The following is a 27,649-nucleotide window of genomic DNA, read 5'->3' as shown; positions in this document are numbered from 1 at the left end:
GTAATTTAATTAGATATGGATATTTGGAGATCGACAATGACTTGGCATTAAATACAGTCAGTTGGGGACATTTACATCAGAGTCAGATTTGGAAATTATGGGCACAAAATTCATAATTTTTCTGCTCCTCTCGAAGAAACTTCTTGCTCGCTGTTTTAACCTTTTTTAAGTCACTTTTCTTTTGTTGCTGAAGAACCGTTGCCATTATATTAATTTGCAACTAGGAATGATTCTTGTGCTTCCAATTTGTATCATTTGTTTTTCTTTGCTGTTATATTTGTGTTCTTCACTACAAACTCGTATCTCTTGCACAAATGCATAAAAAGCTGGTTATTTGTGCTGAATCATTCGTATACATGTTAAAACCCATGCTTTCAAAAAAGGTAATGGAGGGGGGGGTGGATTTAATATGAAGAAATGAAAGAGCACTCCTGGCTCTGATCCGGCTAGAGTTCAAATCCCACTCCAGGACTTGTCGGCCATGGAAGAATGTAGCCACTGGTGCAGGTTAGCCAGCATGTACTGGTGGCAGTACCCAGCCCAGATAAATGGAGAGGGCTAGTGGCGGAAGGACGTCCAGCTGTAAAACCACTCACCAAATCAAAAAATTATGGTTGAAATGAAGGGCGATTAACAAGCATTGTGCTGACACCATGTAGGAGAAAAGAGGGAGTCTGATGTGGGAAATAAGACTTTATTTTTAAAATATTTGTTTTTGCTCGGCATTTCAGTTCTAAATTGCTGTAAGTTTGTGTTATTATAATGCATCATTTTCTGATTTCTGTAAAATTGTTGGAAGCTTGTGTTTGCATTTTACTTCAGAAGTAATCTGAAAGTGCATTTGCTTCACTTGCTGTCTGTACACTCAATGTCACTCGTCTGAGGTTTTAATAATTGTAAGAAGTCTTACAACACCAGGTTAAAGTCCAACAGGCGTATTTAGAATCACTAGCTTTTGGAGCGTAGCTCCTTCATCAGGTGATATGACTCTTACTGTGCCTACCCCAGTCCATCGCCGGCATCACCACATCATGTTTAATAATTGTGCAAAAGAAACACAATGGCAGTGCCAAGCTGATATAGATTAATGCTGAGCTGCAGATATTTTGTTCAAAGTTTCTTTCTATTGTTAATGTCTGGAAATCATATACTTCCAAAAAGTAAGGATATTGAAGATTTTTTAAAATTCTAAATATTGCAGCTGTTACATAATCACAATATACTGCTGGCTCCATCTTTCCAGAATTCAGAGACATTTTCATTCCGATCTTAATCTCTGATACATTGGTTTAAATGTCCAAAAGTTCTTAGATTCTGGAAAGATCCCAGTGGATTGGAAAAAGAGAATATAATACCTTTATTCAAGAAAGGTGGGGGACAGAAAACAGTAATGCCAGTTAGCCTAAATCTGTCATAGAAAATTGCTAGTATCCATTATAAAGGAGGTTATCACAGGAAATTTAAAAAATCATAATTTAATCAGGCAGAGCCAACATGAGTTTGTGAAAGGGCATTGTCTTTAACTAATTCATGAGTTTTTGAGGAAATAATGAGCAAGGTCGATAAAAGGGAACCTGTAGTTATGGTGTACTCGCTGGAGCTTAGAACGATGAGAGGAGATCTGATCGAGGTATATGAGATACAAAAAGGGTTTGATAAAGTAAATGTAGACCAAATGTTCCCCCTTGTAGGGAAATCTAGAACAAGAGGTCACAGATGTAGGTTGAGAGGTGGTCGATTTAGAACTGAGATGAGGCGGAACTACTTCTCGAAGAGAGGGTGAATTTGTGGAACTCACTGCCCCCATAGTGTGGTAGAATCTGAGTCATTAAATGGTTTTAAGAAGGAAGTAGATATATTTCTGATTTTAAAAAATGGGTTAAAGGGGTATGGGGAACTGGTAGGGAGGTGGATGTGAGCCCTTGAAGAGCCTAGCCATGATCTGATAGAATGGCAGAGCAGGCTCGAAGGGCTGAATTGTCGATTTCTGCTCCCAATTCCTATGTTCCTATTTTACATATTTACCACCACATTTCCTGACAATATGGTGAGTGAGTAATCTGGAATATTAATATCTGGAACCTGGGGCAACATTGTACTGCAGAATATTCAATCAAGTTCTTTTGTGTTCTGGAAGTGTAGATCTTGCTATCAGTTGCACGCCAACTGTGAACCTGTTGGGATTTACTGAGATTAGTTGACAGGAAAACCTTTTTCTTTGTGGGCTACTGGTCTTAACAGGGCCCACGGTTTGTGTGTCAGCTGTGTGATATGGGCTGCCAATATAAAATCAATTAGATTGTTGAAATTAGAAATGAATGTTTAAATACAAATGTAACATTCAGAATTATATTTATTTGCCCTATGAAATGTTGAGAAGAAAAATTGGTAGCTTACTGAGCATTTGGTGTGTGACCATCTTTCAGCAGGCTCATACCCATTTTGTTGATGATCATTTGGCAACTTGTTTTTTTAATACATTTAGAGTATCCAATTCATTTTTCCCAAATAAGGAGCAGTTTAGCGTGGCCAATCCACCTACCCTGCATATCTTTTGGTTGTGGGGGGCGAAACCCACGCAAACACGGGGAGAATGTGCAAACTTCTCACGACGGACAGTGACCCAGAGCCGGGGTCGAACCTGCGACCTCAGTGCCGTGAGGCAGCAGTGCTAACCACAGCGCCACTGTGCTGCCCTATTTGGCAACTTGTTTTACCTGTGGTTCTAATGGCTGAATCTTAGGAAAAGGTTTACCTGGTCACTGGCAGTCCTCTGGCGAGGCTTTCTTTAATAGCAGCTGTATGATTAATTTTGCAAGTCCCAGGCAATACAGAGATGGGTGTACATTTAGATAGGCAAACTGCATGGGAGAGTACTGTTGACCAGGGTTTTTTATTTCCACATTCATCAACCTGTAATTTTCCTGTACGTCAAAATCAATGGAAAGAGGAAATTATGAATTAATAATTAAGTGCACAAATGTAAAACTCCAATTATATTTGGAAAGGGCTAGAAATCATCACTGGTATTCATCCAGATTAGAGCTTGTGACTTGGCTTAAATTAATTTTTAAGGATTTCAACAATGCTAAAAAACTGAGCTCTTAAATAGTTAACAGCTGTCTAAATAGTTTTTTAATACAGGAGGAAAGCAAACTGCTAATTATATTAGCTTCTTATTCTTGATGCATCCATTATCACAAAACATGTTGATGTTATCTGCGAGGACATCCCAACTTGGAACACATTAATCGGGGTGTTTTGTTTTATCTTATTTTGGTGGGAGAAGATAAGTGAAACCCCAGTGGGACTGAGGAGCTCAGTTGTCGTGTAACAATTAGACCATAAGTCATGGAAGCTAAATTAGGCCATTCGGCCCATAGAGTCTGCTCCACTATTCAATCATGGCTAATATGTTTCTAATCCCCATTCTCCTGCCTTCTCCCCATAACCTTGATCCCCTTATTAATCAAGAACCTATCTATCTCTGTCTTAAAGGCACTCAGTGATTTGGCCTCCACAGTCTTCTGCGGCAATGAGTTCCACAGATTCCCCACCCTCTGGCTCAGAAATTCCTCCTCATCTCTGTTTTTAAGGATCATCCCTTCAGCCTGAGGCTGTGACCTCGGGTTCTAGTTTTTCCTGCTCGTGGAAACATCCTCTCCATGTCCACCCTATCCAGGCCTCTCAGTATCCTGTAAATTTCAATATCCTTCTCATCCTTCTAAACTTCAACGAGTAAAGACCCACAACCGCTCTTCCTATGGCAAGTTCTTCATTCCAGGGATCATTCTTGTCAATCTCCTCTGGACCCTTTCCAAGACCAGCACATCCTTTTCAATGTTTTCGTCCTCGCTGTCAACAGGGGTGGTACCAGAGGATTGGAGAGTGGCGAATGTCGTGCCCCTGTTCAAAAAAGGGAATAGGGATAACCCTGGGAATTACAGGCCAGTTAGTCTTACTTCGGTGGTAGGCAAAGTAATGGAAAGGGTACTGAGGGATAGGATTTCTGAGCATCTGGAAAGGCATTGCTTGATTAGGGATAGTCAGCACGGATTTGTGAGGGGTAGGTCTTGCCTTACAAGTCTTAGTGACTTCTTTGAGGAGGTGACCAAGCATGTGGATGAAGGTAAAGCAGTGGATGTAGTGTACATGGATTTTAGTAAGGCATTTGATAAGGTTCCCCATGGTAGGCTTATGCAGAAAGTAAGGAGGCATGGGATAGTGGGAAATGTGGCCAGTTGGATAACAAACTGGCTAACCGATAGAAGACAGAGAGTGGTGGTGGATGGCAAATATTCAGCCTGGAGCCCAGTTATCAGTGGCGTACCGCAGGAATCAGTTCTGGGTCCTTTGCTGTTTGTGATTTTCATTAACGACTTGGATGAGGGAGTTGAAGGGTGGGTCAGTAAATTTGCAGATGATACGAAGATTGGTGGAGTTGTGGATAGTGAGGAGGGCTGTTGTCGGCTTCAAAGAGACATAGATAGAATGCAGAGCTGGGCTGAGAAGTGGCAGATGGAGTTTAACCCTGACAAGTGTGAGGTTGTCCATTTTGGAAGGACAAATATGAATGCGGAATACAGGGTTAATGGTAGGGTTCTTGGCAATGTGGAGGAGCAGAGAGATCTTGGGGTCTATGTTCATAGATCTTTGAAAGTTGCCACTCAAGTGGATAGAGCTGTGAAGAAGGCCTATGGTGTGCTAGCGTTCATTAGCAGAGGGATTGAATTTAAGAGCCGTGAGGTAAAGATGCAGCTGTACAAAACCTTGGTCAAGCCACATTTGGAGTACTGTGTGCAGTTCTGGTCACCTCATTTTAGGAAGGATGTGGAAGCTTTGGAAAAGGTGCAAAGGAGATTTACCAGGATGTTGCCTGGAATGGAGAGTAGGTCATACGAGGAAAGGTTGAGGGTGCTAGGCCTTTTCTCATTAGAACGGAGAAGGATGAGGGGCGACTTGATAGAGGTTTATAAGATGATTAGGGGAATAGATAGAGTAGACAGTCAGAGACTTTTTCCTCGGGTGGAACACACCATTACAAGGGGACATAAATTTAAGATAAATGGTGGAAGATATAGAGGGGATGTCAGAGGTAGGTTCTTTACCCAGAGAGTAGTGGGGGCATGGAATGCACTGCCTGTGGAAGTAGTTGAGTCGGAAAAGTTAGGGACCTTCAAGCGGCTATTGGATAGGTACATGGATTAGGGTAGAATAATGGAGTGTAGGTTAACTTCTTAAGGGCAGCACGGTAGCATTGTGGATAGCACAATTGCTTCACAGCTCCAGGGTCCCAAGTTCGATTTTGACTTGGGTCGCTGTCTGTGTGCAGTCTGCACATCCTCCCCGTGACTGCGTGGGTTTCCTCCGGGTACTCCGGTTTCCTCCCACAGTCCAAAGATGTGCAGGTTGGGTGGATTGTCCATGAAAAATTGTCCAAAATTCTATGATTAACCTTGGACAAAAGTTTGGCGCAACATCGTGGGCCAAAGGGCCTGTTCTGTGCTGTAGTTCTCTATCTCTATCTCTATCCTTCCTTAGATAGGGGGGCCAAAACTGCTCACAATACTCCAAATGTGGCCTGACCAGAGCCTGATACAGCTTCAGAAGTACATCCCTCCTCTTGTATTCTAGCCCTCTTGACATGAATGCTAACATTGCATTTGCCTTCCTTACTACCGACTGAACCTGCACGTTAACCTTAAGAGAATATTGAACTCGGACTCTCAAGTCCCTCCGTGCTTCTGATTTCCTAAGTCTTTTTCCATTTAGAAAATAGTCTGTACCTCCATTCTTCCTACCAAAGTTCATAACCTCACACTTTTCCACATTGTATTCCATCTGCCACTTCTTTGCCCACTCTCCTAGCCTTCACATGTCCTTCTGCATCTCCCCTGCTTCCTCAATGATACAAAGATATGCAGAGGGACTACCTGTCCCTTTGCATATCTTTGTATCATCTGCAAACTTAGCAAAAGTCCCTTCAGTTCCTTCTTCCTGATCATTAATGAATGTTGTGAAAAGTTGTGGTCCGAGCACCATCCCTGAGACACACAACTATTCACTGCCTGCCATCCTGAAAAAGATCCCTTTATCTCCCTCATTCCCATGAACGAATAAAAAAAAAACTTGACCTTCTCAAATGTAAAAATCTGCCCGTCAGTCAATCCTCGATCTATGCCAGGATCTTACCCTTAACACCATGGGCTCTTAACTTATTTAACATCCTCCTATATGGCACCTTGTCAAAGGCCTTCTGGAAATCTAAATAGATGGTTCTCCTTTGTCTAACGCCCTCGTTAACGCCTCAAAGAACTCTAACAGATTTGTCCAACATGACCTTCCCTCAACAAAACCGTGCTGATTCAGTCCTATTTTATCATGCGTTTCCAAGTACTCTGCAATCTCATCTTTAATAATGGACCCTAAAATCTTACCAATGACCGAAGTCAGGCTAACCGACCTATAATTTCCTGCTTTCTGCCTCCCTCCCTTCTTAAACAGTGGTGTTACGTTAGTCACTTTCCAGTCCTCTGAGACACTCCCTGCCTCCAGTGATTCCTGAAAGATCACCATCAATGCCTCCACAATATCCTCAGCTATCTTCTTTAGAACCCTGGGGTGTAGTCCATCAGGTCCAGATGATTTATCCACATTCATAACTTTCTGAATTACTAAAGACTATTTACTAAAGTAAAGAAAAGTCAAATACACATGAACAGGACTATTTATTCTTTGACAGTAAGGAATATGAATTAGTGAACACACACACAGTTTTTGCAGAACATATCCCTTGTTCCAAAATATATCTATGATACCTGAACTCCATAAAGCTTACCCTGTTCCCCAAGAAACATCCAACCTAAATAAATCTAATAGATTTTTTAAAAACAGTTTATTGTTACAACACAAAACAGGGATGACAATCAAGTCTGTAAATGTCTTTTCCTGGTCCAGCAAAGATATCTAAACTGCCTTTACGAAAGTTTTCTGCACTGCCTTGGCTTGAAGACTTTGGAGGCTATTATCTGGCAATTGGCTTGTCTGCTTCCTGAGGCTGCTGATTGTTAACTGCTATTGAGGGTCTGGCCAATTATACCTTTGTTCCACTTTGATTTTGCTTTCTGTGTATTTGGCTGTCTGCCCCTATCAAATTCTTTGACCCTATACAGTTTCATTTGTATACCTCATTGATCTTCCCAATCATTTAAGTAAACTGTAATGCACATAATCTAGAGTTTAGAATTGCCTTCAAATGTATTTACTGGGAGAGCCGTGGCTCATCCAGCCTTTTAAATACTGGCTACTGCCGTCTCTAGGCAAATCTTTACCGGTTCCTGGGAAGGTCGCATCCTATTATGTTTTGTTAAATTTGTTTCACCGCTGTTGCTAGGAAAATTCATTATGCCATCGAGATGTTTTTAAATGGCATTCTCCTGTACCATTTAGGCTTATCATTTGTTTTGCTATTGCATTGTAGTTGGATGGAAATCAAACTGCAGACACAATAACAAAAGATTGCAAAATGAGTCCAGCAGCTGAGTATTTTATTTCCATCAAAGGAAAAGGTTTTTACAGTGACAAATGTGTATATAGTTTAGAGCTGTGTCTACATAGTATTGAAAAGGAAATCACACTGTATCACACAACAGGCTAATAACTTGCAAGGCTCATAAATCCAAACATGAGAGTGTCCTAATTTTATTTTAATAAATCAAAGTAAAATTAAAATGTGTGTTTCCAAAGTGGAATTGAATAAGTACTGTAATATTAGAAGCCATGTTCTCAAAGCCATGTAAACTCAGGAGGTAAAGGAGAGAGCTTGTCTTGACATGGTTACACTGCATGTGCTGCAGGGAGTTTTTTATTTCTTCACAGAGTGTGGGCATTGCTGGCACGGCCAGCATTTATTGCCTGTTCTTTATTACCTATTAGAAGGTTGTGGCCAGCTGCTAGTTAGAACAGCTGCAGTCCTTGTACTGTAGACATACCCACAGTGCTTTAAGTAGGGCTTCCCAGCAGTACTGAAGGGACAGCAATATCTTTCTAATTTCTGATAGTGACTGACTTGGAGGAGATGTTGTTTCCGTACACCTGCTGCCCTTCTTCTGCCAGCTGGTAGAGGTTGTGGGTTTGGAAGGTCGTGCTGAAGGATCTGCAGCGAGCGCATCTTGTCGATGGTGCACACTACTGCCACTATACACCAACGTTAACATATGATAAATGGACCTTATAATGAGCCATAATGATTTTAAGCTTCATGGGAGATAGTGACATAATGACAAACTTTTTTTATTCGTTCACGAGACGTGGACGTCGCTGGCTGTGCCAGCATTTATTGCCCATACCTAATTACCCTTGAGAGGGCAGTTAAGAGTCAACCACATTGCTGTGGGCCTGGAGTCACATGTAGGCCAGGCCAGGTAAGGACGGCAGATTTCCTTCTCTAAAGGACATTAGTCGACCTTTTGGGGTTTTACGACAATCAACAATTTTTCATGGTTATCATTAGACTTTTAATTCCAGATATTTTGTTGAGTTTAAACTCAATGAAATAGTAATCCAGAGGCCGAGGTTAATGCTGTAGGGCCACAGATTCAAATCCCACCATGTAGTTGGCGGAATTTAAATTTGATAAATACACCTGGAATATAAATCTATTTTAAAATTAATTTATGGCATCTGGGCATCACTGGTTCAGCCAGCATTTATTGCCCACCCCTAATTGCCCTTCAGAAGGTGGTGATGAGTTGCCTTCTTAAACTGCTGTAGTCCTTCAGGTTTAGGTGTACCCATTATGATGTTAGGGAGGGAGTTCCAGGATTTTGCCCCAGCGACAGTAGAGGAACGGTGATATATTTTCAAGTCGGGGTGGTGATTTGGAGAGAGACTCGGCAATGTTTAATATGAAATTAACATCAATTATTGTAAAAATCCATCTAGTTCCTTAGAGAAGGAACTCTGCCACCCTTGGTCTCACTGACATGTAACACCAGATCCGCAGTAATGTAGCTGATTCTTAATTGCATAGTTGTAAAAATCGATGACCACCTGTGCACCAGTTTAAATAAAATTCTTTGTTTATATTTCTCAGGATTTGTTATAACCGCGAAGGTCTTTTTGAATATTTTTAAAAACTCATTCAAGGGATGCGGGCTTCGCTGGTGAGGCCAGTGTTCATTGCCCATCGCTAATTGCCCTTGAGAAGGTGGTGGTATGCTGCTTTCCTGAATCGTTGCACTTCATGTGGTGTAGGTACACCCACAGTCTTGTTAAGGAGAGAGTTCCAGGATTTCACCTAGCAACAGTGAAGAAACAGATATACATTTCCAAATCAGGATTGTGAGTGGCTTGGAGAGGAGCTTCCAGGTGGCCGTGTTCCCATGTGTCAACTGCCTATATCTAACTGCTTCAAAACGTACAATATTTTGGCCTCAATAACTTTCTGTGGTAACAAATTCCACAGACTCACCACTCTCTGGGTGAAGACATTTCTCCTCATCTCTGTCCTAAATGGTCTACCTAGTATCCTCAGACTGTGACCCTGGGTTCTGGCACCCCACCAGCAGGTACATTCCTGGACACGCCCATCACCGGGAACATGATACTTTTATGCCAATTCTGAATTGGCGATTTAAAAAATATATATGTTTTATTGAAAATCTTTTCAGTTATAACAGTACACTATTATACGGATGCTTCAGGTTGCAATATAAAAGAACATGGTCAACAGTTAAGCGCACTTCCAAACCTTAACCACCCCCCCCCCCCCCCCCACACACACACACACACACACACACACACACACTGACCCTGACAATAAACTAAACTCCATCAACAGTTGACGGTGACTAACTCTTTGAAAAAACAAATGAATAGCTGCCACCTTGAGTAGAAACTCCCAACTGTCCCTCTAATGATATACTTGCAGGGGAGGTGGTGGCGTAGTGGTATTGTCACTGGGCTGGTAAACGAGAAACCCAGGGTAATGCTCTGGGGACCCAGATTTGAATCCCGCCACTGCAAATGTCTAAATTTGAATGCAATTTTTAAAATCTGGAATTAGAAGTCTAATGATGACCATGAAACCATAGCCGATTGTCGTAAACATCCATCTGGTTCACTAATGTCCTTTAGGGAAGGAAGTCTTACCACCCTTACCTGGTCTGGCCTACATGTGACTCCAAACCCACAGCAATGTGGTTGACTCTTACTGCACCCTCAAAGGCAGCACGGTAGCATGGTGGTTAGCATAAATGCTTCACAGCTCCAGGGTCCCAGGTTCGATTCCCAGCTGGGTCACTGTCTGTGCGGAGTCTGCCGTCCTCCCCGTGTGTGCGTGGGTTTCCTCCGGGTGCTCCGGTTTCCTCCCACAGTCCAAAGATGTGCGGGTTAGGTGGATTGGCCATGCTAAATTGCCCGTAGTGTCCTAAAAAAGTAAGGTTAAGGGGGGGGTTGTTGGGTTACGGGTATAGGGTGGATACGTTGCTCGGCGCAACATCGAGGGCCGAAGGGCCTGTTCTGTGCTGTACTGTTCTGTGTTCTGTGACAATTAGGGATGGGCAATGAATGCAGGCCCATCCAGTGATGCCCATGTCCCATGAACGAATAAAAAAAAAACTTGACCTTCTCAAATGTAAAAATTCCATGAGGTCACACAACTAGGCAGAGGCACTGGACAGAATAGGAGACCTCCACCCAAGCAGAACTTGCATTAGGGTTATTAACAAGGCAAAGGCGAGGACATGTACCATCGCTCCTGTCTGCAGCACCGGCGAGTCCAATACCCCGAAAATAGCCACCAGCGGATAAGGCTCCCGTTCAATGTTAAGATTATCTGATATGGTTAGCACTGCTGCCTCACAGCACCGAGGTCCTAGGTTTGATCCCGGCTCTGGGTCACTGACCGTGTGGAGTTTACACATTCTCACTATGTTTGTGTGGGTTTCGCCCCCACAACCCAAAGATGTGCAGGGTAGGTGGATTGGCCATGTTAAATTGGCCCTTAATTGGAAAAAATGAATTGGGCACTCTAAATTTATTTTAAAATAAGGATTCTCTGATATGGTGTCAAAGAAGGAGACACAGAAGCTTACCAATTTGGGACACAACCAGAACATATGAGTATAATTAGCTGGCCCCAGAGAACATCACTCATAGCTGTCATCCACCCCGAAAAATATCCACTCATCCTCGCCTTGGTCAGCTGAGCCCTGTGCACCACCTTGAACTGGATCAAACTGAGAACAGGAAGATGTGGAGTTTATCCTGTGAAGAGCTTCACTCCACACCTTCTCATCCAAAATAGGACACAATTCACCCTCCCACTTTGTCTTCACCTCATCCAATGAAGCCGACTCCACTGATAGATCTGGCCATCGATACCCAAAATACTTGCCCCACCAGACCCGGCCAAAGATAGTAGTGTGAAGTGAAATGAAACAAAGGTCTTCTGCAAAAAAATCACAAATCTGGAAATATCAAAACAGATTAGTCCCAGGGAGTTGAAATTTTACAGACAGTTCCTCAAAGCTGGCAAATCATCGCTGCACAAACAAGCCCCCAAATCTTTCCAGACCTTTTCCATAACCTAAACGTTGAGTCTCAACCCGCTGGTACAAAGGGATGATTACCACAGAGAGGAACCAACAACGACATGGAGTTAAATTTAAAATGTTAATCTGAATTACTTCCAGATTCTCAGGGTGGACATCACCACCAGATTTGAAGAAAATCTTGCAGGAGAGAATGGAAACAGGCAATTACTAAGGCACCCAAACTCGATCCCCTGCAAGAACTCACCTCTATTTGCCCACATATGGAACTCGGATCCCGGAACCATCAATATTGGCAACCCAATAACAGAATAACAAATTGGGTAAAGCTAAACCACCTGATTATCTATCCCTCTGGAGAAACGTCCAAGGATCCTTGGAGTATGATGGAGCCAGTGATAAGGGCCTAAATCAATCCAACTTTGGATCTAGAACACAGCTTAAGCTCCCCCCCCCCCAACCCAAGATTTGTTGATGTGTGTCCAAGTCAAGAATGGAGGTCAACAACCTCCAAACAAACCCTGTATCACCCCAGTTTGATGCATAGATATTGACCAGGACCACCAAAGTGCATGCAAAGTCCTACTGACCATCACATATCTCCCAGCAGGATCCTTCACGATCTTGGTAGTCAAAAATTGAACCAGTTTATTCATCAAAATCACAGTCTACCCCACCCGAATCCTACCATTGAAGCACAAATGAAATACCTGGCTCAACCATCACTTGCACAACCTGGTCTGGTCCCTTATCTGCGAATGAGGCTCCTATGAACATCCAACATATTGAATCAATCATCCCACCCAAGGACAAATAAATAAAACATGTATGTATAATGAACCCCAACAATTCTCCACACCCACGGGGCGGCACAGTGGTGCAGTGTTTAGCACTGCTGCCTACGGTGCTGAGGACCCGGGTTCGATCCTGGTCCCGGGTCACTGTCTGTGTGGAGTTTTCACATTCTCTCCATGTCTACGTGGATCTCACCCCCACAACCCAAAGATGAGCAGGTTAGGTGGATTGGCAATGCTAAACTGCCCCTTAATTGGAAAAAAATAATTGGGTACTCTAAATTTATACTAAAAAAACTCCACATCCATTTGCCCACTCCCAGCAACCAAAGCCTTGCAAAAACACAATCAACGCAAACCAAGCCCATGTTTGTTTACAAAGGCTTCTGCATCCTCCGGCGCATTGAAATAATAGTCCTTCATCTCAAAAGTCACTTGGAACTGCACCAGGTACACCGCCCCAAACTGAACAGCACTCTTACACAGGGTGGCTTTGGCCTTGTTAAACGCCACCCGCTTCTTTGCTACTTCAGCTCCAACATTCTCGAAGACCTGATGGCGTGGCCTTCCCATTTATAGTCCCAATGCTCCTCAGCCCATTTCAGGACCTGCTACTTCTCCTGGAAGGTGTGGAATCGTGTAATAACATCCCGTGGTCTTCCGTTGGGTCGGGGCTTCTGCCGGAGTATCCGATTGGCTGGATTTAGCTCTGGAGGGAACATGCATCTACCATCCCAAAACTTAGAAAGGTATACTGTAGGGAATAGGGCTTCCAAGCCCTCCAGCAACCCCACAGTTCTGACATTCTGCCTCTTAGAGCGGTTCTCCAGATTATCTACCTTAGCCCTCCGTGTTTTATTTTCACCGGCCATCAGGGAGATCTCAGCAATTTTCTTGCTATGTTTCGAAAGACCCGTCTCCATGCTCTTAATAGCTGCTCTATGTGCTTTTACCATTTAGGAGGACTTTTTTAACTTCAACCGAATGGGAGTCAGGACATCCACTATATACTTACAAAAGTCCTCTGACACAGGCCTCCATTGCTTATCAAATTCCACTGCCAAGACACCGGCAAGCATCTCAGCCGTTATTCGAATGGCCGGAGTCATACAGTGAAAAATACGTCTATCCCTCCAGATACCGAATCCATGGCTATAAGACCTGGTGGAAAACCCACGTTACCTTGAATGGGAGAGAGAGCAGAAATTAATTTTGATCTCCCTTCCAGATGGCAGACCCCATCCTCCACGCTCTTAGAGTATTGATAATTATAGGATTTTCACACCTGTCAGATAAAGCCTTGAAACAGCAGGGCCTGTGAGGAGTATGCAGACTGCCCTGCTTCAGTGTTGAGCCAAAAGGAGGAGAGGTCCGCTCTTCTGCAGCATATAAAATAAATAATTTCACCCGTTCAAAAGCTTTCTCTGCATCTAAAGCGATCACTAATCCATCTAATGCCTGCTTTTGAAAGACTTTGATGAAATTTAATAGTCTCCTGACATTGTTACAGGAATTTCGGCCAATGTGATCATAGGGAGGATTCTTTCTAGGTGTCGTGCAAACACTTTGTACAGCAATTTCAAATCTACATTTGAGAGAGTGGTTTATAGGATGCACCCTCTTCAAGATTCTTGCCTGCATTGAGAATTAGGGAAATATTCACTTCACGGAACATTTGCGGCAGCAGACTTGCTTCAAGTGAGTGATTATACAAGCCAATCAGTGAATCAATTAACAAGTCTTTAAATTCTTTACTAAATTCACTTCCAAAACCATAGGATACTGGGGCCTTACCAGATTGAAGCTCCCTCAGGGCAAGAGCCACTTCCCCTTTAGAAATAAGAGCATTCAGGACCAACCTTTAGATCTTGGAGATTGTTGGGAGTTTAAGGGAGGTGAAGAAATGTTCTACTGTATAACTATCCACGCATCCCCAGACTAGTCTGTTTCATATAAATTGGCATATAAGCCTTTAAGTGCCTTGTTAATATCCTCCGTTTGAATCATCCTATTACCCTTGGAGTAGTCCTACAGTCAGCTCCATTCCCAGTAAAAAAAAAAGCCAATTATCTACTCGGTTTGTTTCCAAACTCATAACTTTTGTTTGGCAAACTTTAAACTCCTCTCAGCACATTGAGTCAGCAAGGAGTCCAGCGTTGTTCCAATTGCATTAATTTCTTTCAGCAATGAACGGTGAGAATTTCTGCCATGATCTCTCTCTTTCAGCCAATTGTACTCCCAACTGGCACTGTTGGTCCAGCATTTTATGCCTCTTGTTGGCCATATATGAAATCACTAGGACCCTACCCTAAGCCTTTACAGGTTTCCCACAGGATAGAAGGATTAGGTAGAAGAGAGGAAATTGGCTGGGTAGAAGAGATCAAACTCAGTCTTATAGTGTGAGGTCAAGGTATTATCCTGAGCAAAGATGCATCAATTCTCGAATACCTAAATCTAGGGGGGGGGGGGCTGACAATAAAGTGAACTCTTTATTCTTGGGTGCAGTGTTCTCCACACATCCAAATGCCCCACCTCCTCACAAATTGATGCTCAAGCCCTTGCCTGGTGAGTGGGGGATTTTCTGGTTGTTGGGAGTTTGTCCACCAAACATTTAAGATTATAGTTGAAGTCCCCACCTGTAAAGGAATTAACAGACGCCAATTCAGCCAAGTCCACAAAGACTTCAGTAACAAAATCAGAGGAATAGTTTGGTGGACCATTTTCATTCATTATCGAGACAATTTCCCCATATAAAAGCCCCATGACAATCACATATCTTATCTCCCTTATCCTTCACACAATCTTCCATTTTGAAAGGCACATTTTCATTCACCGACACCCCGACTACTGGTCGAGAACAAGGCAAAAAAACTGCTGTCCCACCCAATCCCTCTTCAAATTAAGGTACTCCTTGTCATCTAAAAGTTCCTTGCAACAAAGCTATGTTAGCTTTCTCTTTTTGAAGGAAAGACAAGATATTTTTTTCTCTTAATAGGATGATTTATTCCCCGCATGTTCCAGGAGCAAATTTTCAAAGTAGCTACCGCCATCGCTTATTCAGCCAAAGAAAATATAGGAAAAGATTTTCACGCCCTGTTTGGGTGTGCACCAAAACATACCTCCTCCAACTCCAATTATATCAGAGGCACCAATGCCACATTAGAATTATTTTTCTTAGATATGAGACCAGCCTGTACCTTTGCGGAAACCAGTTAACGATTCTTTAACCCCAAAATGAAAAAATACAAAAAGTCTACCAAGTCATTTGTTCTCAGGGGGTGTAGGGCTACAAACTTTACATCATTATACACAGAAGTCATTGCCCTCAAGGGGGGTAAGATCTGCCACAATACGGAAGAGTACCAAATGCTCTTCCCACATTCTCACCCGACCCATTAGGGCGTAAGTCACTCGCCCATCTCCCATCGCCATGTTGAGGAGCCTGCTCCACCCCAGTTGCTCTCCTTTGTCGATAATTTTCTTAGGATTGCTCGGCATTGACGCTTAGCCAGAAATCTTCTTGGGACATATGTGGCGACTAAGGGCTTTTCACCCTTTTTCACGCCTGCCCACCATCTAAAAGGCACAAGTCAGAAGTGTAATGGAATACTCTCCACTTGCCTGGATGAGTGCAGCCCAACAACACTCAAGAACCTCGACTCCATCCAGGACAAGCTGCCCACTTGATTGCTCCCCCTTCCACAAACAATTAAACCTTCCACTACGGACGAACAGTGACAGCCTTGTGTATCAGCTACCCAAGATGCAGTGCAGCAACTCACCAAGGTTCCTTAGACAGCACTTTCCAAGACCACGATCGCTACCATCTAGAAGGAGAAGAGCAGCCGGTACCTGGGAACTCCGCCACCTGGAGATTTCCCTCACCCTGACTTGGAAATATATCGCTGTTCCTTCACTGTCGCTGGGGCAACATCTTGGAATTCCCTCCCTAACAGCATAGTGGGTATACTTACACCTCAAGGACAGCAACGGTTCAAGAAGGCAACAGACCACCAACTTTTGAAGGGCAACTAGCGATGGGCAATAAATGCTGGCCTAACCAGCGACACCCACATCCCGCAAATGGATTTGGATTTTTGTTTATTGTCACGTGTACCGAGGTACAGTGAAAAGTATTTTTCTGCGAGCGGTTCAACAGATCATTAGGTGCATGAAAAGAAAAGAAATGCATAATAGGGCAACACAAGGTGATATATAATAGGGCAATATAAATATATACACACCAGCATCAGGTAAAACATACAGGGGTGGAGTGTTAATTAGGTCAGTCGATAAGAAGGTCGTTTAGGAGTCTGGTAACAGCGGGGAAGAAGCTGTTTTTTGAGTCTCTTCATGCATGTTCTCAGACTTTTGTATCTCCTGTCTGATGGAAGAAGTTGGAAGAGTGAGTAAGCTGAGTGGGAGGGGTCTTTGATTATGCTGCCCGCTTTCCCCTGGCAGCGGGAGGTGTAGACAGAGTCAATGCATGGGAGGCAGGTTTGTGTGATGCACTGGGCTGTGTTGACCATTCTCTGAAGTTTCTTGTGGTCTTGGGCCGAGCAGTTGCCATACCAGCCTGTGATGCAGCCAGATAGGATGCTTTCTATGGTGCATCTGTAAAAGTTGGTAAGAGTTAATGTGGACCTGCCGAATTTCCTTATTTTCCTGAGGAAGTATAGACACAGTTGTGCTTTCCTGGTGGTAGCGATGATGTGGGTGGATCAGGACAGATTTTTGGAGATGTTTACCCTGAGGAGTTTGAAGCTGCTAACCATCTCCACCTCGGCCCCGTTGATGCTGACAGAGGTGTGTATGCTAGATGTAATAGATGCTGTGGTATGAAGAGGCAAGAGTTCAGCTCCTTTTTCACCAACACACCTTTAATGGTTCAAACTCACTCTGCACAGAACTCTACAGATCATCACCAGCTCCAGAGTCCACCTGAAGCCCCTTTACATATCAGTGTCAATCATTGAACACTTAACATAAATGAGACAATCATTGAACACTTAACATAAATGAGACAACTAATTGCAATGTCTCTTAACCCATTACTTAACAGTGAACAGCACTTTGCTTCCTGAAGTCAATGTCCAATAGTTTTGCTGGCATTGAGGGATAGATTGTTGTCACTGCACCACTCCACTAGGTTCTCTATCTCCCTCCTGTATTCTGACTCGTCATTATTCAAGATCCGGCCCACTATGGTTGTATCGTCAGCAAACTTGTAGATGGAGTTGGAACCAAACTTTTGCCATGCTGTCGTGTGTGTACAGGGAATATAGTACATAGAACATAGAACATTACAGCGCAGTACAGGTCCTTCGGCGCACGATGTTGCGCCGTCCTGTGGAACCCTTCTAAAGTCCCTCTACACTATTCCCTTATCGTTCATTTGCCTATCCAATGACCATTTGAATGCGTTTAGTGTTGGCGAGTCCACTACTGTTGCAGGCAGGGCATTCCACGCCCTTACTACTCTCTGAGTAAAGAACCTACCTCTGACATCTGCCCTATATCTATCTCCCCTCAATTTAAAGCTATGTCCCCTCGTGCTGGACATCACGATCCGAGGAAAAAGGCTCTCTATGTCCACCCTATCTAATCCTCTGATCATCTTGTATGCCTCAATTAAGTCCCCTCTTAACCTTCTCTCTAACGAAAACAGCCTCAAGTCATTCAGCCTTTCCTCATATGATCTTCCCTCCATACCAGGCAACATTCTTGTAAATCTCCTCTGTACCCTTTCCAATGCTTCCACATCCTTCCTATAATGTGGCGACCAGAACTGCACACAGTACTCCAAATTTGGCCGCACCAGAGTTTTGTACAACTGCAACATGACCTCATGGCTCCGAAACTCAATTCCTCTACCAATAAAAGCTAACACACCGTACGCCTTCTTAACAACCCTCTCAACCTGGGTGGCAACTTTCAGGGATCTATGGACATGGACACCAAGATCTCTCTGCTCGTCCACACTACCAAGAATCTTACCATTAGCCCAGTACTCTGCCTTTCTGTTATTCCTTCCAAAATGAATCACCTCACACTTTTCTGCATTAAACTCCATTTGCCACCTGTCAGCCCAGCTCTGCAGCTTATCTATGTCCCTCTGTAACTTGTAACATCCTTCTGCACTGTCCACAACTCCACTGACTTTAGTGTCATCTGCAAATTTACTCACCCATCCTTGTACGCCCTCCTCTAGGTCATTTATAAAAATGACAAACAGCAACGGCCCCAAAACAGATCCTTGTGGCACACCACTAGTAACTGGACACCAGTCAGAGCATTTCCCATCAACCACCACTCTTTGTCTTCTATCAACTAGCCAATTTCTGATCCAAACTGCTAAATCACCCTGAATCCCATGCCTCTGTATTTTCTGCAATAGCCTACCGTGGGGAACCTTATCAAACGCTTTACTGAAATCCATATACACCACATCAACCGCTTTACCCTCATCCACCTGTTTGGTCACCTTCTCGAAGAACTCAATGAGGTTTGTGAGGCACGACCTACCCTTCACAAAACCATGTTGACTATCTCTAATCAAATTATTCCTTTCCAGATGATTATACATCCTACCTCTTATAAACCTTTCCAAGACTTTTCCCACAACAGAAGTAAGGCTCACTGGTCTATAGTTACCGGGGTTATCTCTACTCCCCTTCTTGTACAAGGGGACAACATTTGCTATCCTCCAGTCCTCTGGTACTATTCCTGTAGTCAAAGATGACTTAAAGATCAAACCCAAAGGCTCAGCAATCTCCTCCCTAGCTTCCCAGAGAATCCTGGGATAAATCCCATCCGGCCCAGGGGACTTATCTATTTTCACACTTTCCAGAATCGCTAACACCTCCTCCTTATGAACCTCAAGCCCTTCGAGTCTAATAGCCTGTATCTCCGTATTCTCCTCGACAACTTTGTCTTTTTCCTGATGAAAAATACTCATTTAGCACCTCTCCTATCTCCTCGGACTCTACGCACAACTTCCCACTACTGTCCTTGACTGGCCCTACTCTTACCTTAGTCATTCTTTTATTCCTGACATACCTATAGAAAGCTTTAGGGTTATCCTTGATCCTACCTGCCAAAGACTTCTCATGTCCTCGCTTGGCTCTTCTTAACTCTCCCTTTAGAGCCTTCCTAGCTAACTTGTAACTCTCAAGCGACCCAACTGAACCATCACGTCTCATCTTCACATAAGCCTCCTTCTTCCTCTTGACAAGTGATTCAACTGCTTTAGTAACCCATGGTTCCCTCACTCGACCACTTCCTCCCTGCCTAACAGGTACATACTTATCAAGGACACACAGTAGCTGTTCCTTGAACATGCTCCACATTTCCATTGTGTCCATCCCCTGCAGTTTTCCTCTCCAGGCGATGCATCCTAAGTCTTGCCTCATCGCATCATAATTGCCTTTCCCCCAGATATGACTCTTGCCCTGCGGTTTATACCTATCCCTTTCCATCGCTAAAGTAAACGTAATCGAATTGTGGTCACTATCACCAAAATGCTCACCTACCTCCAAATCTAACACCTGTCCTGGTTCATTACCCAGTACCAAATCCAATACGGCCTCGCCTCTTGTTGGCCTATCTACATACCGCGTCAGGAAACCCTCCTGCACACATTGGACAAAAACGGATCCATCTAAATTACTCGAACTATAGTGTTTCCAGTCAATATTTGGAAAGTTAAAGTCCCCCATAACAACTACCCTGTTATTTTCGCTCCTATCCAGAATCATCTTTGCAATCCTTTCCTCTACATCTCTGGAACTTTTCGGAGGCCTATAGAAAAGCCCTAACAGGGTGACCTCTCCTTTCCTGTTTCTTAACTCAGCCCATACTTACCTCAGTATTCGAGTCCTCATCAATCTTCTCAGCCACTGTAATACTGTCCTTGACTAACAATGCCACCCCTCCCCCTCTCTTACCACCTTCCCTGAACTTACTGAAATATCTAAACCCCGGCACCTGCAACAACCATTCCTCGCCCTGCTCCATCTATGTCTCCGAAATGGCCACAACATCGAAGTCCCAGGTACTAACCCATGCCGCAAGCTCACCCACCTTATTCCGGATGCTCCTGGCATTGAAGTAGACGCACTTTAGACCACCTTCCTTCCTGCCTGTACACTCCTGCAACTTTGAAACCTTACTCATGACCTCACTACTCTCAGCTTCTTGTGTACTGGAGCTACAATTCAGGTTCCCAATCCCCTGCTGAACTAGTTTAAACCCTCCTGAAGAGCATTAGCAAACCTGCCCCCGAGGATATTAGTACCCCTCTGGTCCAGGTGTAGACCATCCCGTTTGTAGAGGTCCCACCTACTCCAGAATGAACCCCAATTGTCCAGGAATCTGAAACCCTCCCTATTAGGACTATTGTGGAGGAGGTGTTGTTGTTTATTCTTACTGACTATGGTCTGTGGGTCAGAAAGTCGAGGATCCAGTTGCAGAGTGAGGAGCCAAGTCCTAGGTTTTGGAGCTATGCCAATGAGCTTGGCTGGGATTGTGGTGTTGAAGGTGGAGCTGTAGTCAATAAATAGGAGTCTGATGTAGGAGTCCTTGTTGTCGAGATGCTCTCGGGATGAGTGTAGGACCAGGGAGATGGCATCTGCTGTGGACCGGTTGCGGCGGTATGCAAATTGTAGTGGATCAAGGCATTCTGGGAGTGTAGATGTGATGCGCTTCATGACCAACCTCTCAAAGCACTTCACTTTGACTGAAGTCAGGGCTACCGGACGGTAGTCATTGAGGTATGTTGCCTGGTCCTTCTTTGGCACCGATATGATGGTGGTCTTCTTGAAGCAGGTAGCGACCTCAGAGCGGAGTAGGGACAGGTTAAAGATGTCTGTGAACACATCTGTCAGCTGTTCTGTGCCGGCTCTGAGTGCACAACCAGGAATCATGTCCGGACCCGTCCCTTCCAAGAGTTCACTTTTGGGAAGGCCGCAGTGACTTTGGAAGCTGTGATGGTGGGTATGGGTGTGTTATGGGCTGATGGGGCACTCAACAGCAGATCATTGGTTTCCTGCTCGAACCGAGCATAGAATGCATTGAGTTCATTTGAGGGGGGGGGGGGGGGGGGGACACGCTGCTGCTGGAGATGCTGCTCGGCTTCGCTTTGTAGCCCGTTATGTTGTTTAGGTCTTGCCACAACCGCCGAGAGTCTGCAACGCTAGTCTGTGACTCTAGCTTGGTCTAATATTCTCTCTTGGCATCCCGGGTGGCTTTGCGGAGGTCGTACCTGGATTTCTTGTATAGGTCAGGGTCGCCTGACTTGAACGCCTCAGACCTGTCCTTCAGTAGGGAGTCAATCTCACGGTTGGGGAACGTACATACTGCTTTCTTTAGCATGCAGTCGTCCACACATTTGCTGATGAAGTCTGTGACGGTGGTGGCATACTCATTTAAGTTGGTCGCTGAGTTCTTAAATATTGACCAGTCCACTGTCTCTAAACAGTCACTTAGGAGCTCTTCTATTTCCTCGGACCAGCACTGCACGACCTTCTTTGCTGGATTCTCTCGCTTGAGTTTCTGCTTGTAAGCCGGGAGAAGGAGCACAGTCTTATGGTCTGATTTCCCAAAGTGCGGTCGGGGGATGGAACGGTAGGCGCCCTTGATTTTTGAGTAGCAGTGGTCAAGAGTGTTGTCGCCCCTGGTGGGACAGAAGATGTGCTGGTGGAATTTTGGCAGTGCACTCTTGAGGTTGGCCTTGTTGAAGTCCCCGGCCACGATGAACAAGGCCTCCGGGTGTTCTGTTTCATAGTTGTTTATAACTGTGTACAGTTCATCCAGTGTTGTCTTCACTTCTGCCTGGGGTGGCATGTAGACTGCTGTGAATGGCTGAAGTGAACTCACGTGGAAGATAGTATGGGCAGCACTTCATGGTCAGGTATTCCAGGTCCGGGGAGCAGTAGGTCGCCAGGGTCGCCACATCCAAGCACCAGGAGAAGTTGATGAGGCAAACCACTCCAGCATCGGTGGTCCACCCGATGAATTGAGAAGCCTTCAGGTTGTATGGCACAGTCCGGTGAGGTGTGGGTGAGCCATGTCTCTGTGAAACAGAGCACATAGCAGATGAATAATAAAAAAACAAGTTTAAATTCTTAACTGCTATGTTGGGAGTTGAACTCTTGTCCAGCTCACTGGATTACTAGCCCAGTAACAACTATTATGTTTCCTGTTCTCGTGGAAACGAACAAATTATTCACTACAATGTTTTTTATTTGAGGTGCAATAGCTATGTAGCAAAACAACTTCCCTGACACACTGCTGAATGACGATGCTGTGTTTATGCTGTAACCTGAGCAGTTTAATGTTGCCTGCCGCTTGAAGAAATATGCAGAATGAAATCCTGTTCACTGCCATTTATTTCACTTGCTGCTACAAGGTATGAAATAAATAATGTATACAACAGTTGCACACTATTTCTGTTGATTGCCATCTCCTACTAATATAGGCACACGCCACCTGGAACATCACATGCTTAATATCAATCCTTAGTCTCTGTTAACAGAGACAAAATTGTCATTGAATTACGTGCTTTTGCTGGATTGATTGTACCCATTAATGTTAGCTCTCAGTTGTCATCTAGCATCTCTATATAATAAATGATGACTGCCGTTATTTTCTTAAACTAATTTTTTGAACCATTAAAAAAATCTATTATAATGAACAATTACTGTCTAAAAGTAGAACAGCTGTTTTCTGAAAATGCGTAAATCTTTTGGAAAAAATTAATGGAATTAACCTTGTCTGCGACCTTAATTTCTCTTTTGACAGAGGTTATTTGGCATTTTTAATGCATAGAGTACTGATATTAGTGAAATCAGTTGATAGTTTCATCTGAGTTTAAATATTGATACATTGTGTTGCACATATTTGATAAGCCAAGTGTGCTTTGTTAAAATAAAAGTTTTTAATAGATGTTGTGGCATGTGAAAATTTACCACATGGAAAATTTATGAAAGGTGGCATGAGGAAAGAGAATTTGAGGAATGGAGTTCCAGAGAATTGTTTTTGTTTTAAGAGTCTGCAGCCACTGCAGGACACGTAAATATTAAAATACAGTGGACACCATTTGCCTGAATGGGGACAGGTACCCGTAGCGTCAGATTCGCCGGGTGTTTCCCGGTGCTTGAAGCGCCAAGAATCACACCGCTACCAGCAGCCATTCGGGTAGATTGGGGGCTTCAGCGGGGAACTCCCTTTTTCTGCACTGAGAAGCTCCGCTCACCGGAACTCCTCAGAGCAGAGAGATCCAAATGGTATCCTGATCTCTCGAGCCCCGTCAAGTGCCCCAAATCTAACACCCCCCCCCCCAAGCTCCAACTCACTTTAAGGCGATCCACAGGCACACCCCCGCCTGATCACAGTCATGCAAAAAGTGCCAGGGTGCCAGCCTGGCAGTGCCTGGGTGCCCAGGTGGAACCAGCAGTGCCAGTGTATCACTGCCCAGAGGGCATGCACCTGGGGCCTCCAATTCCCAGGGAGACCCCCATGAGTGCCGTTCCATCTGGTCCCAGTTTGTGGACACCAGTACTTAACGCTCTCACCCAAGATCTCCAAGGCGAGGGGGTTAGATCCCACACCTTGGTTAGATCTCAGGAATGCATATTAGAGTGAAACAGTTAGGTTCACTCTAATATGCAGATTTGCCAGAAAGTGATCCCACCCACAGTGGGCAGGCCTCGCAAGATTACGTTAGATCTCGCGAGGTGTGGCGAGCCGGGTAGATCCTGGAAGTGAGATCACCCAGCCTCTACCGGTCACATTGCACTTGCTGCTTTTTGGGCGCAACGAGACCAGTATATCCCACCCATTGTCTCTTCCATGAGTGAGGGAGACAACTAAGTCTCAAGTGATGTTCAAAAGCAAGTCACGCAGGCCTCCTTTTTAAATAGAATAACCATTGCATACAGTATAACTGTGTAACATATTAGAATTGCACAGAAATTTATTAATGACTTTAAAAATTTGCTATTTTAGCAGTAATATTTTGGTGAAATGCTATGAAATACGGTTTCAGAATGCTTATGTATATGTGATATTAACAGCTGCAAATAATCAGGTAATTTGTACAGCCCCGCCCACTGCAGGAATCGTTGTTGGTGGGACGGTCAATTTGATGGGCCATTTGGTTTCTGGGCCGCCGTGACCAGAAAAGTCCGCTAAATGTGTTGTTGGGAGGGAGACAGAATGTCACCTTTATGCTTCAGTGTGATGGGAGGCTTGCAGTTTGTTCAGCTTGGTGCAGAGGATAGAAGGTGGTCTTTGTGTCCAATAAGTTATGGAGAGAGGCTCAGAAGAGTAATTAATATGCTTGGAGAAAGAACAGAAAACATCCATTCACTTAAATATTTATAAGGAGAGGATCACTAGAGTGCTGGCACAATTGCTACTGCTAGCATTAAGGGCAAGTGCACAACTTATTTTAAATCATAGATAAATAGTTCTGGTTGTGTTATTACCTTCTGTATTCCCGACAAATTTTGTAGCTATCAGGTGATGTTTATATCATTGTTACTGTTTTTTCCAGTCAACAGATTTACGATAACTGGTGTTACAGTAAAAGGTGGTACCTAACAGGAATTACTTTTTAGCTGTCAGGACTGCATGCTTAATTCTAGAAAACATTTCTGGTGGATCGTGGCATATAAAGTATCTCAGTGGATACGGTGACTACATTTTATCAGCCCCAAATATCATGTTTTTTTTCATCCACTCGGCATGTAAGTCTGTTCAGCTACAACGTGCTACACTCCCATTTAGGAGGTAGCCTCAGTTTTTCAACCTATAACTGGATGCTTTTCTCACCAGTACCTTATAACTGGGGACAAGGGATCAAGATGGTAATATGGCCTGTGTTGCAAAGATGTGCAGAGGTTTAATACCACATCCACACAGAGCAGACCCCACGCAGTGAATGATGAAGACAGTATCCACCCTCGCCTTCAGTTCATTTCTATATTCGCCATACAACTCAGCTCACTTTTGGAGGGACTTTTCAAGGCTTCAAAGGTAGCCTTATACACTGACATCTACAGGTTGTCGACTTCTACGGTGAATGGATTCCTGGAAATAATAGAGCACCATAACATTGACAATTTATCATGGTTATTTTGTCATCATAAGACCATCATAAGTCCTCGAGTTATGTGCTTTAAATGTTTGAGATAGAGCTCCTATAGTGCACAATATCTTTTCTGTCTTTTATTATGCATATTTTTATGAGAATGGAATCTCAAATACTCTCACTTTAACATAGTTTTTTTCCTTCTTCCAATATCCTTAAGCTATGAAGCCTCTCTTGTTCATTTGGTGGATGCATTGAGTCCGATTTCCTCACAAAAGCATAATTCGCACATCAAGGAAGAATACTGCAAGCCAAGAAAAAGCAACATAATTCACAGCAGAAACCATCAAAAGCTTGATAAGACTGGAAAAGCTCCAACAGACAGTGGCGTTTCAGATGATGAATTTGAAGAAAGCAGAATGTTAGAAGATGTTTTTTTCATCTAAAAAAGTGGTAGAACATTCTCACTGGCATGAGCTAATCATCATGATTTTTGAATTATTTTACTAAAATTGAGGCGTTGAAGAGTGTTTTAGTGGTTCATAGACAAGCACAATCCAAAAGACTGTCTTTTAACCTTGCATGCTTTGGACCATTGGAGACAAAAGTGTGCGCTGCTGGGTTAATCCAAAATGTAAGTGATTAATATGCGAGGAATGTTGTAGGATTCTTTAAAACTGATAGCTACAGTATACTTGCAACAATGTTCCTGCGGCCTATTATTTTTAAAGCTTTAAAAAAGTTAATTGTCTTAACCAATCTTTGTTGCTTTTTCATAATTACTGAGAATTAACATGTGTTGTTTTTCCTTGAATAGAAAGAAACAACCTTTACCACATTCATTACATATATTACCCTATTGAGAGTACATATTGGCAGAGGCCAAAAAAAACTGAAATCATCTGACATGTTACCATTTTAGATGTGAAACTGCAATAGGTCAATGAAATGAAATGAAAATCGATTATTGTCATAAGTAGGCTTCAATGTGAACTCTCTTCAGATGCTGCTGGTTCTGCAGACTGAAAATATGTTATATAGAATTGTGATTCTTGACGGTGTTCTTTCTCTGGGAAATATTTGCAGATATAATGGCATTATGGAATGTGCAGACAAAAACCATTGTTAAAACCATCAACATAATGGTACATATACTATATTTACTACTGAAGTTCGCAAACAGAATCTGTAAACCAAAATAATCAGTGGTCATTTTAATATCTGTAATATGTATATGGAACTAGTTTTAAAGTTTTTTTAACACATTTTGTTCCCAAGCTAAGTTAAAAATTTGAACAGCAGACTTGTGTATCCTCCCATCAGTATACAAAATTAAATTTAACATAATTTACTCTGCTTTAAAAATGTGCCTCAACCTCAATAGACTACTTTGTACTGTGATCTTTGTTCTGTCGCTGGTCATTCTTTGGCTGCGGAGAAAGGTTGCCAATTTGGTACTAATTAGGAGCAGTTCTGGGCTCTTGGCAACTGACAGTTAGATTGAATCTTCCCAAATTGATTTTACTGTTCACTTGCTTACAGCAACATAGATCTTTGTTCTCTCAATTTGGGCTGGAGTTAAAAGACTAATATCCAAATCATTGCATAATTTGGTTGCATGATTTTGTTCCTTGGAATTAGTTTATCAGCTGATTTGTACAATGTTTTGAGGAGCACATGTTAAAAACAGCACGACACAACATAAAAATTGGTCTGCATCAGTGTACATATTGCCCTGCATCAGTATACTTATTGCCCTGCATTCCCAAAAGAGAAGTTTAAGTATCAAGTACCACGTTTATCCTCCTGTGGGAAAGATCAATACTTAAAATGAAAATGATATTTTCAAGTTCACGAGTACATATTCTTGGTAAGTGCACAATTTTTAACATGGCCTATACTGATGCTAAATTTCAGACCTAGAAGTCAGAATATTCTTATTTACCACAATTAGAACCCACTGACAGTGAATAAATGGTAACAAAGATGGTGCTGTGAATCAAATGTGTAACAGCCACGTTAAGATAAATTGAGTGTAATTGTTATATTGGACACTTAATTCTATTATCAGAGACCAGCTGACCCCACATGTATCCTGTTAATAGCTAATATTAGAATACCAGTAATGTCAAATGTGGTATAAGGTGTACAGTATATAAAGTATAAATTTAAATGTTAATGTTCAAAAACATCTGTTTCATCAATTG

At 43.1% G+C, this 27,649-nt stretch overlaps 1 protein-coding gene across 1 annotated transcript in view; it reads left to right on the top strand.

Moving 5' to 3' along the window:
* The window catches only part of kiaa1328 (KIAA1328 ortholog), a 248,031-nt gene extending 221,224 nt beyond the window's left edge, over window positions 1-26,807 (top strand). Inside the window, 1 exon segment of the mRNA XM_038790679.1 lies at window positions 25,663-26,807. Coding sequence (XP_038646607.1) covers window positions 25,663-25,888 — 226 coding nt within the window. The 3' untranslated portion in view covers window positions 25,889-26,807.
* Window positions 26,808-27,649: the final 842 nt, after the last annotated feature.

This window comes from Scyliorhinus canicula, chromosome 3 (genome assembly GCF_902713615.1).
Source record: "Scyliorhinus canicula chromosome 3, sScyCan1.1, whole genome shotgun sequence".
Classification (NCBI taxonomy): Eukaryota; Metazoa; Chordata; class Chondrichthyes; order Carcharhiniformes; family Scyliorhinidae; genus Scyliorhinus; species Scyliorhinus canicula.
This window is presented reverse-complemented; position numbering and strand designations above follow the sequence as displayed.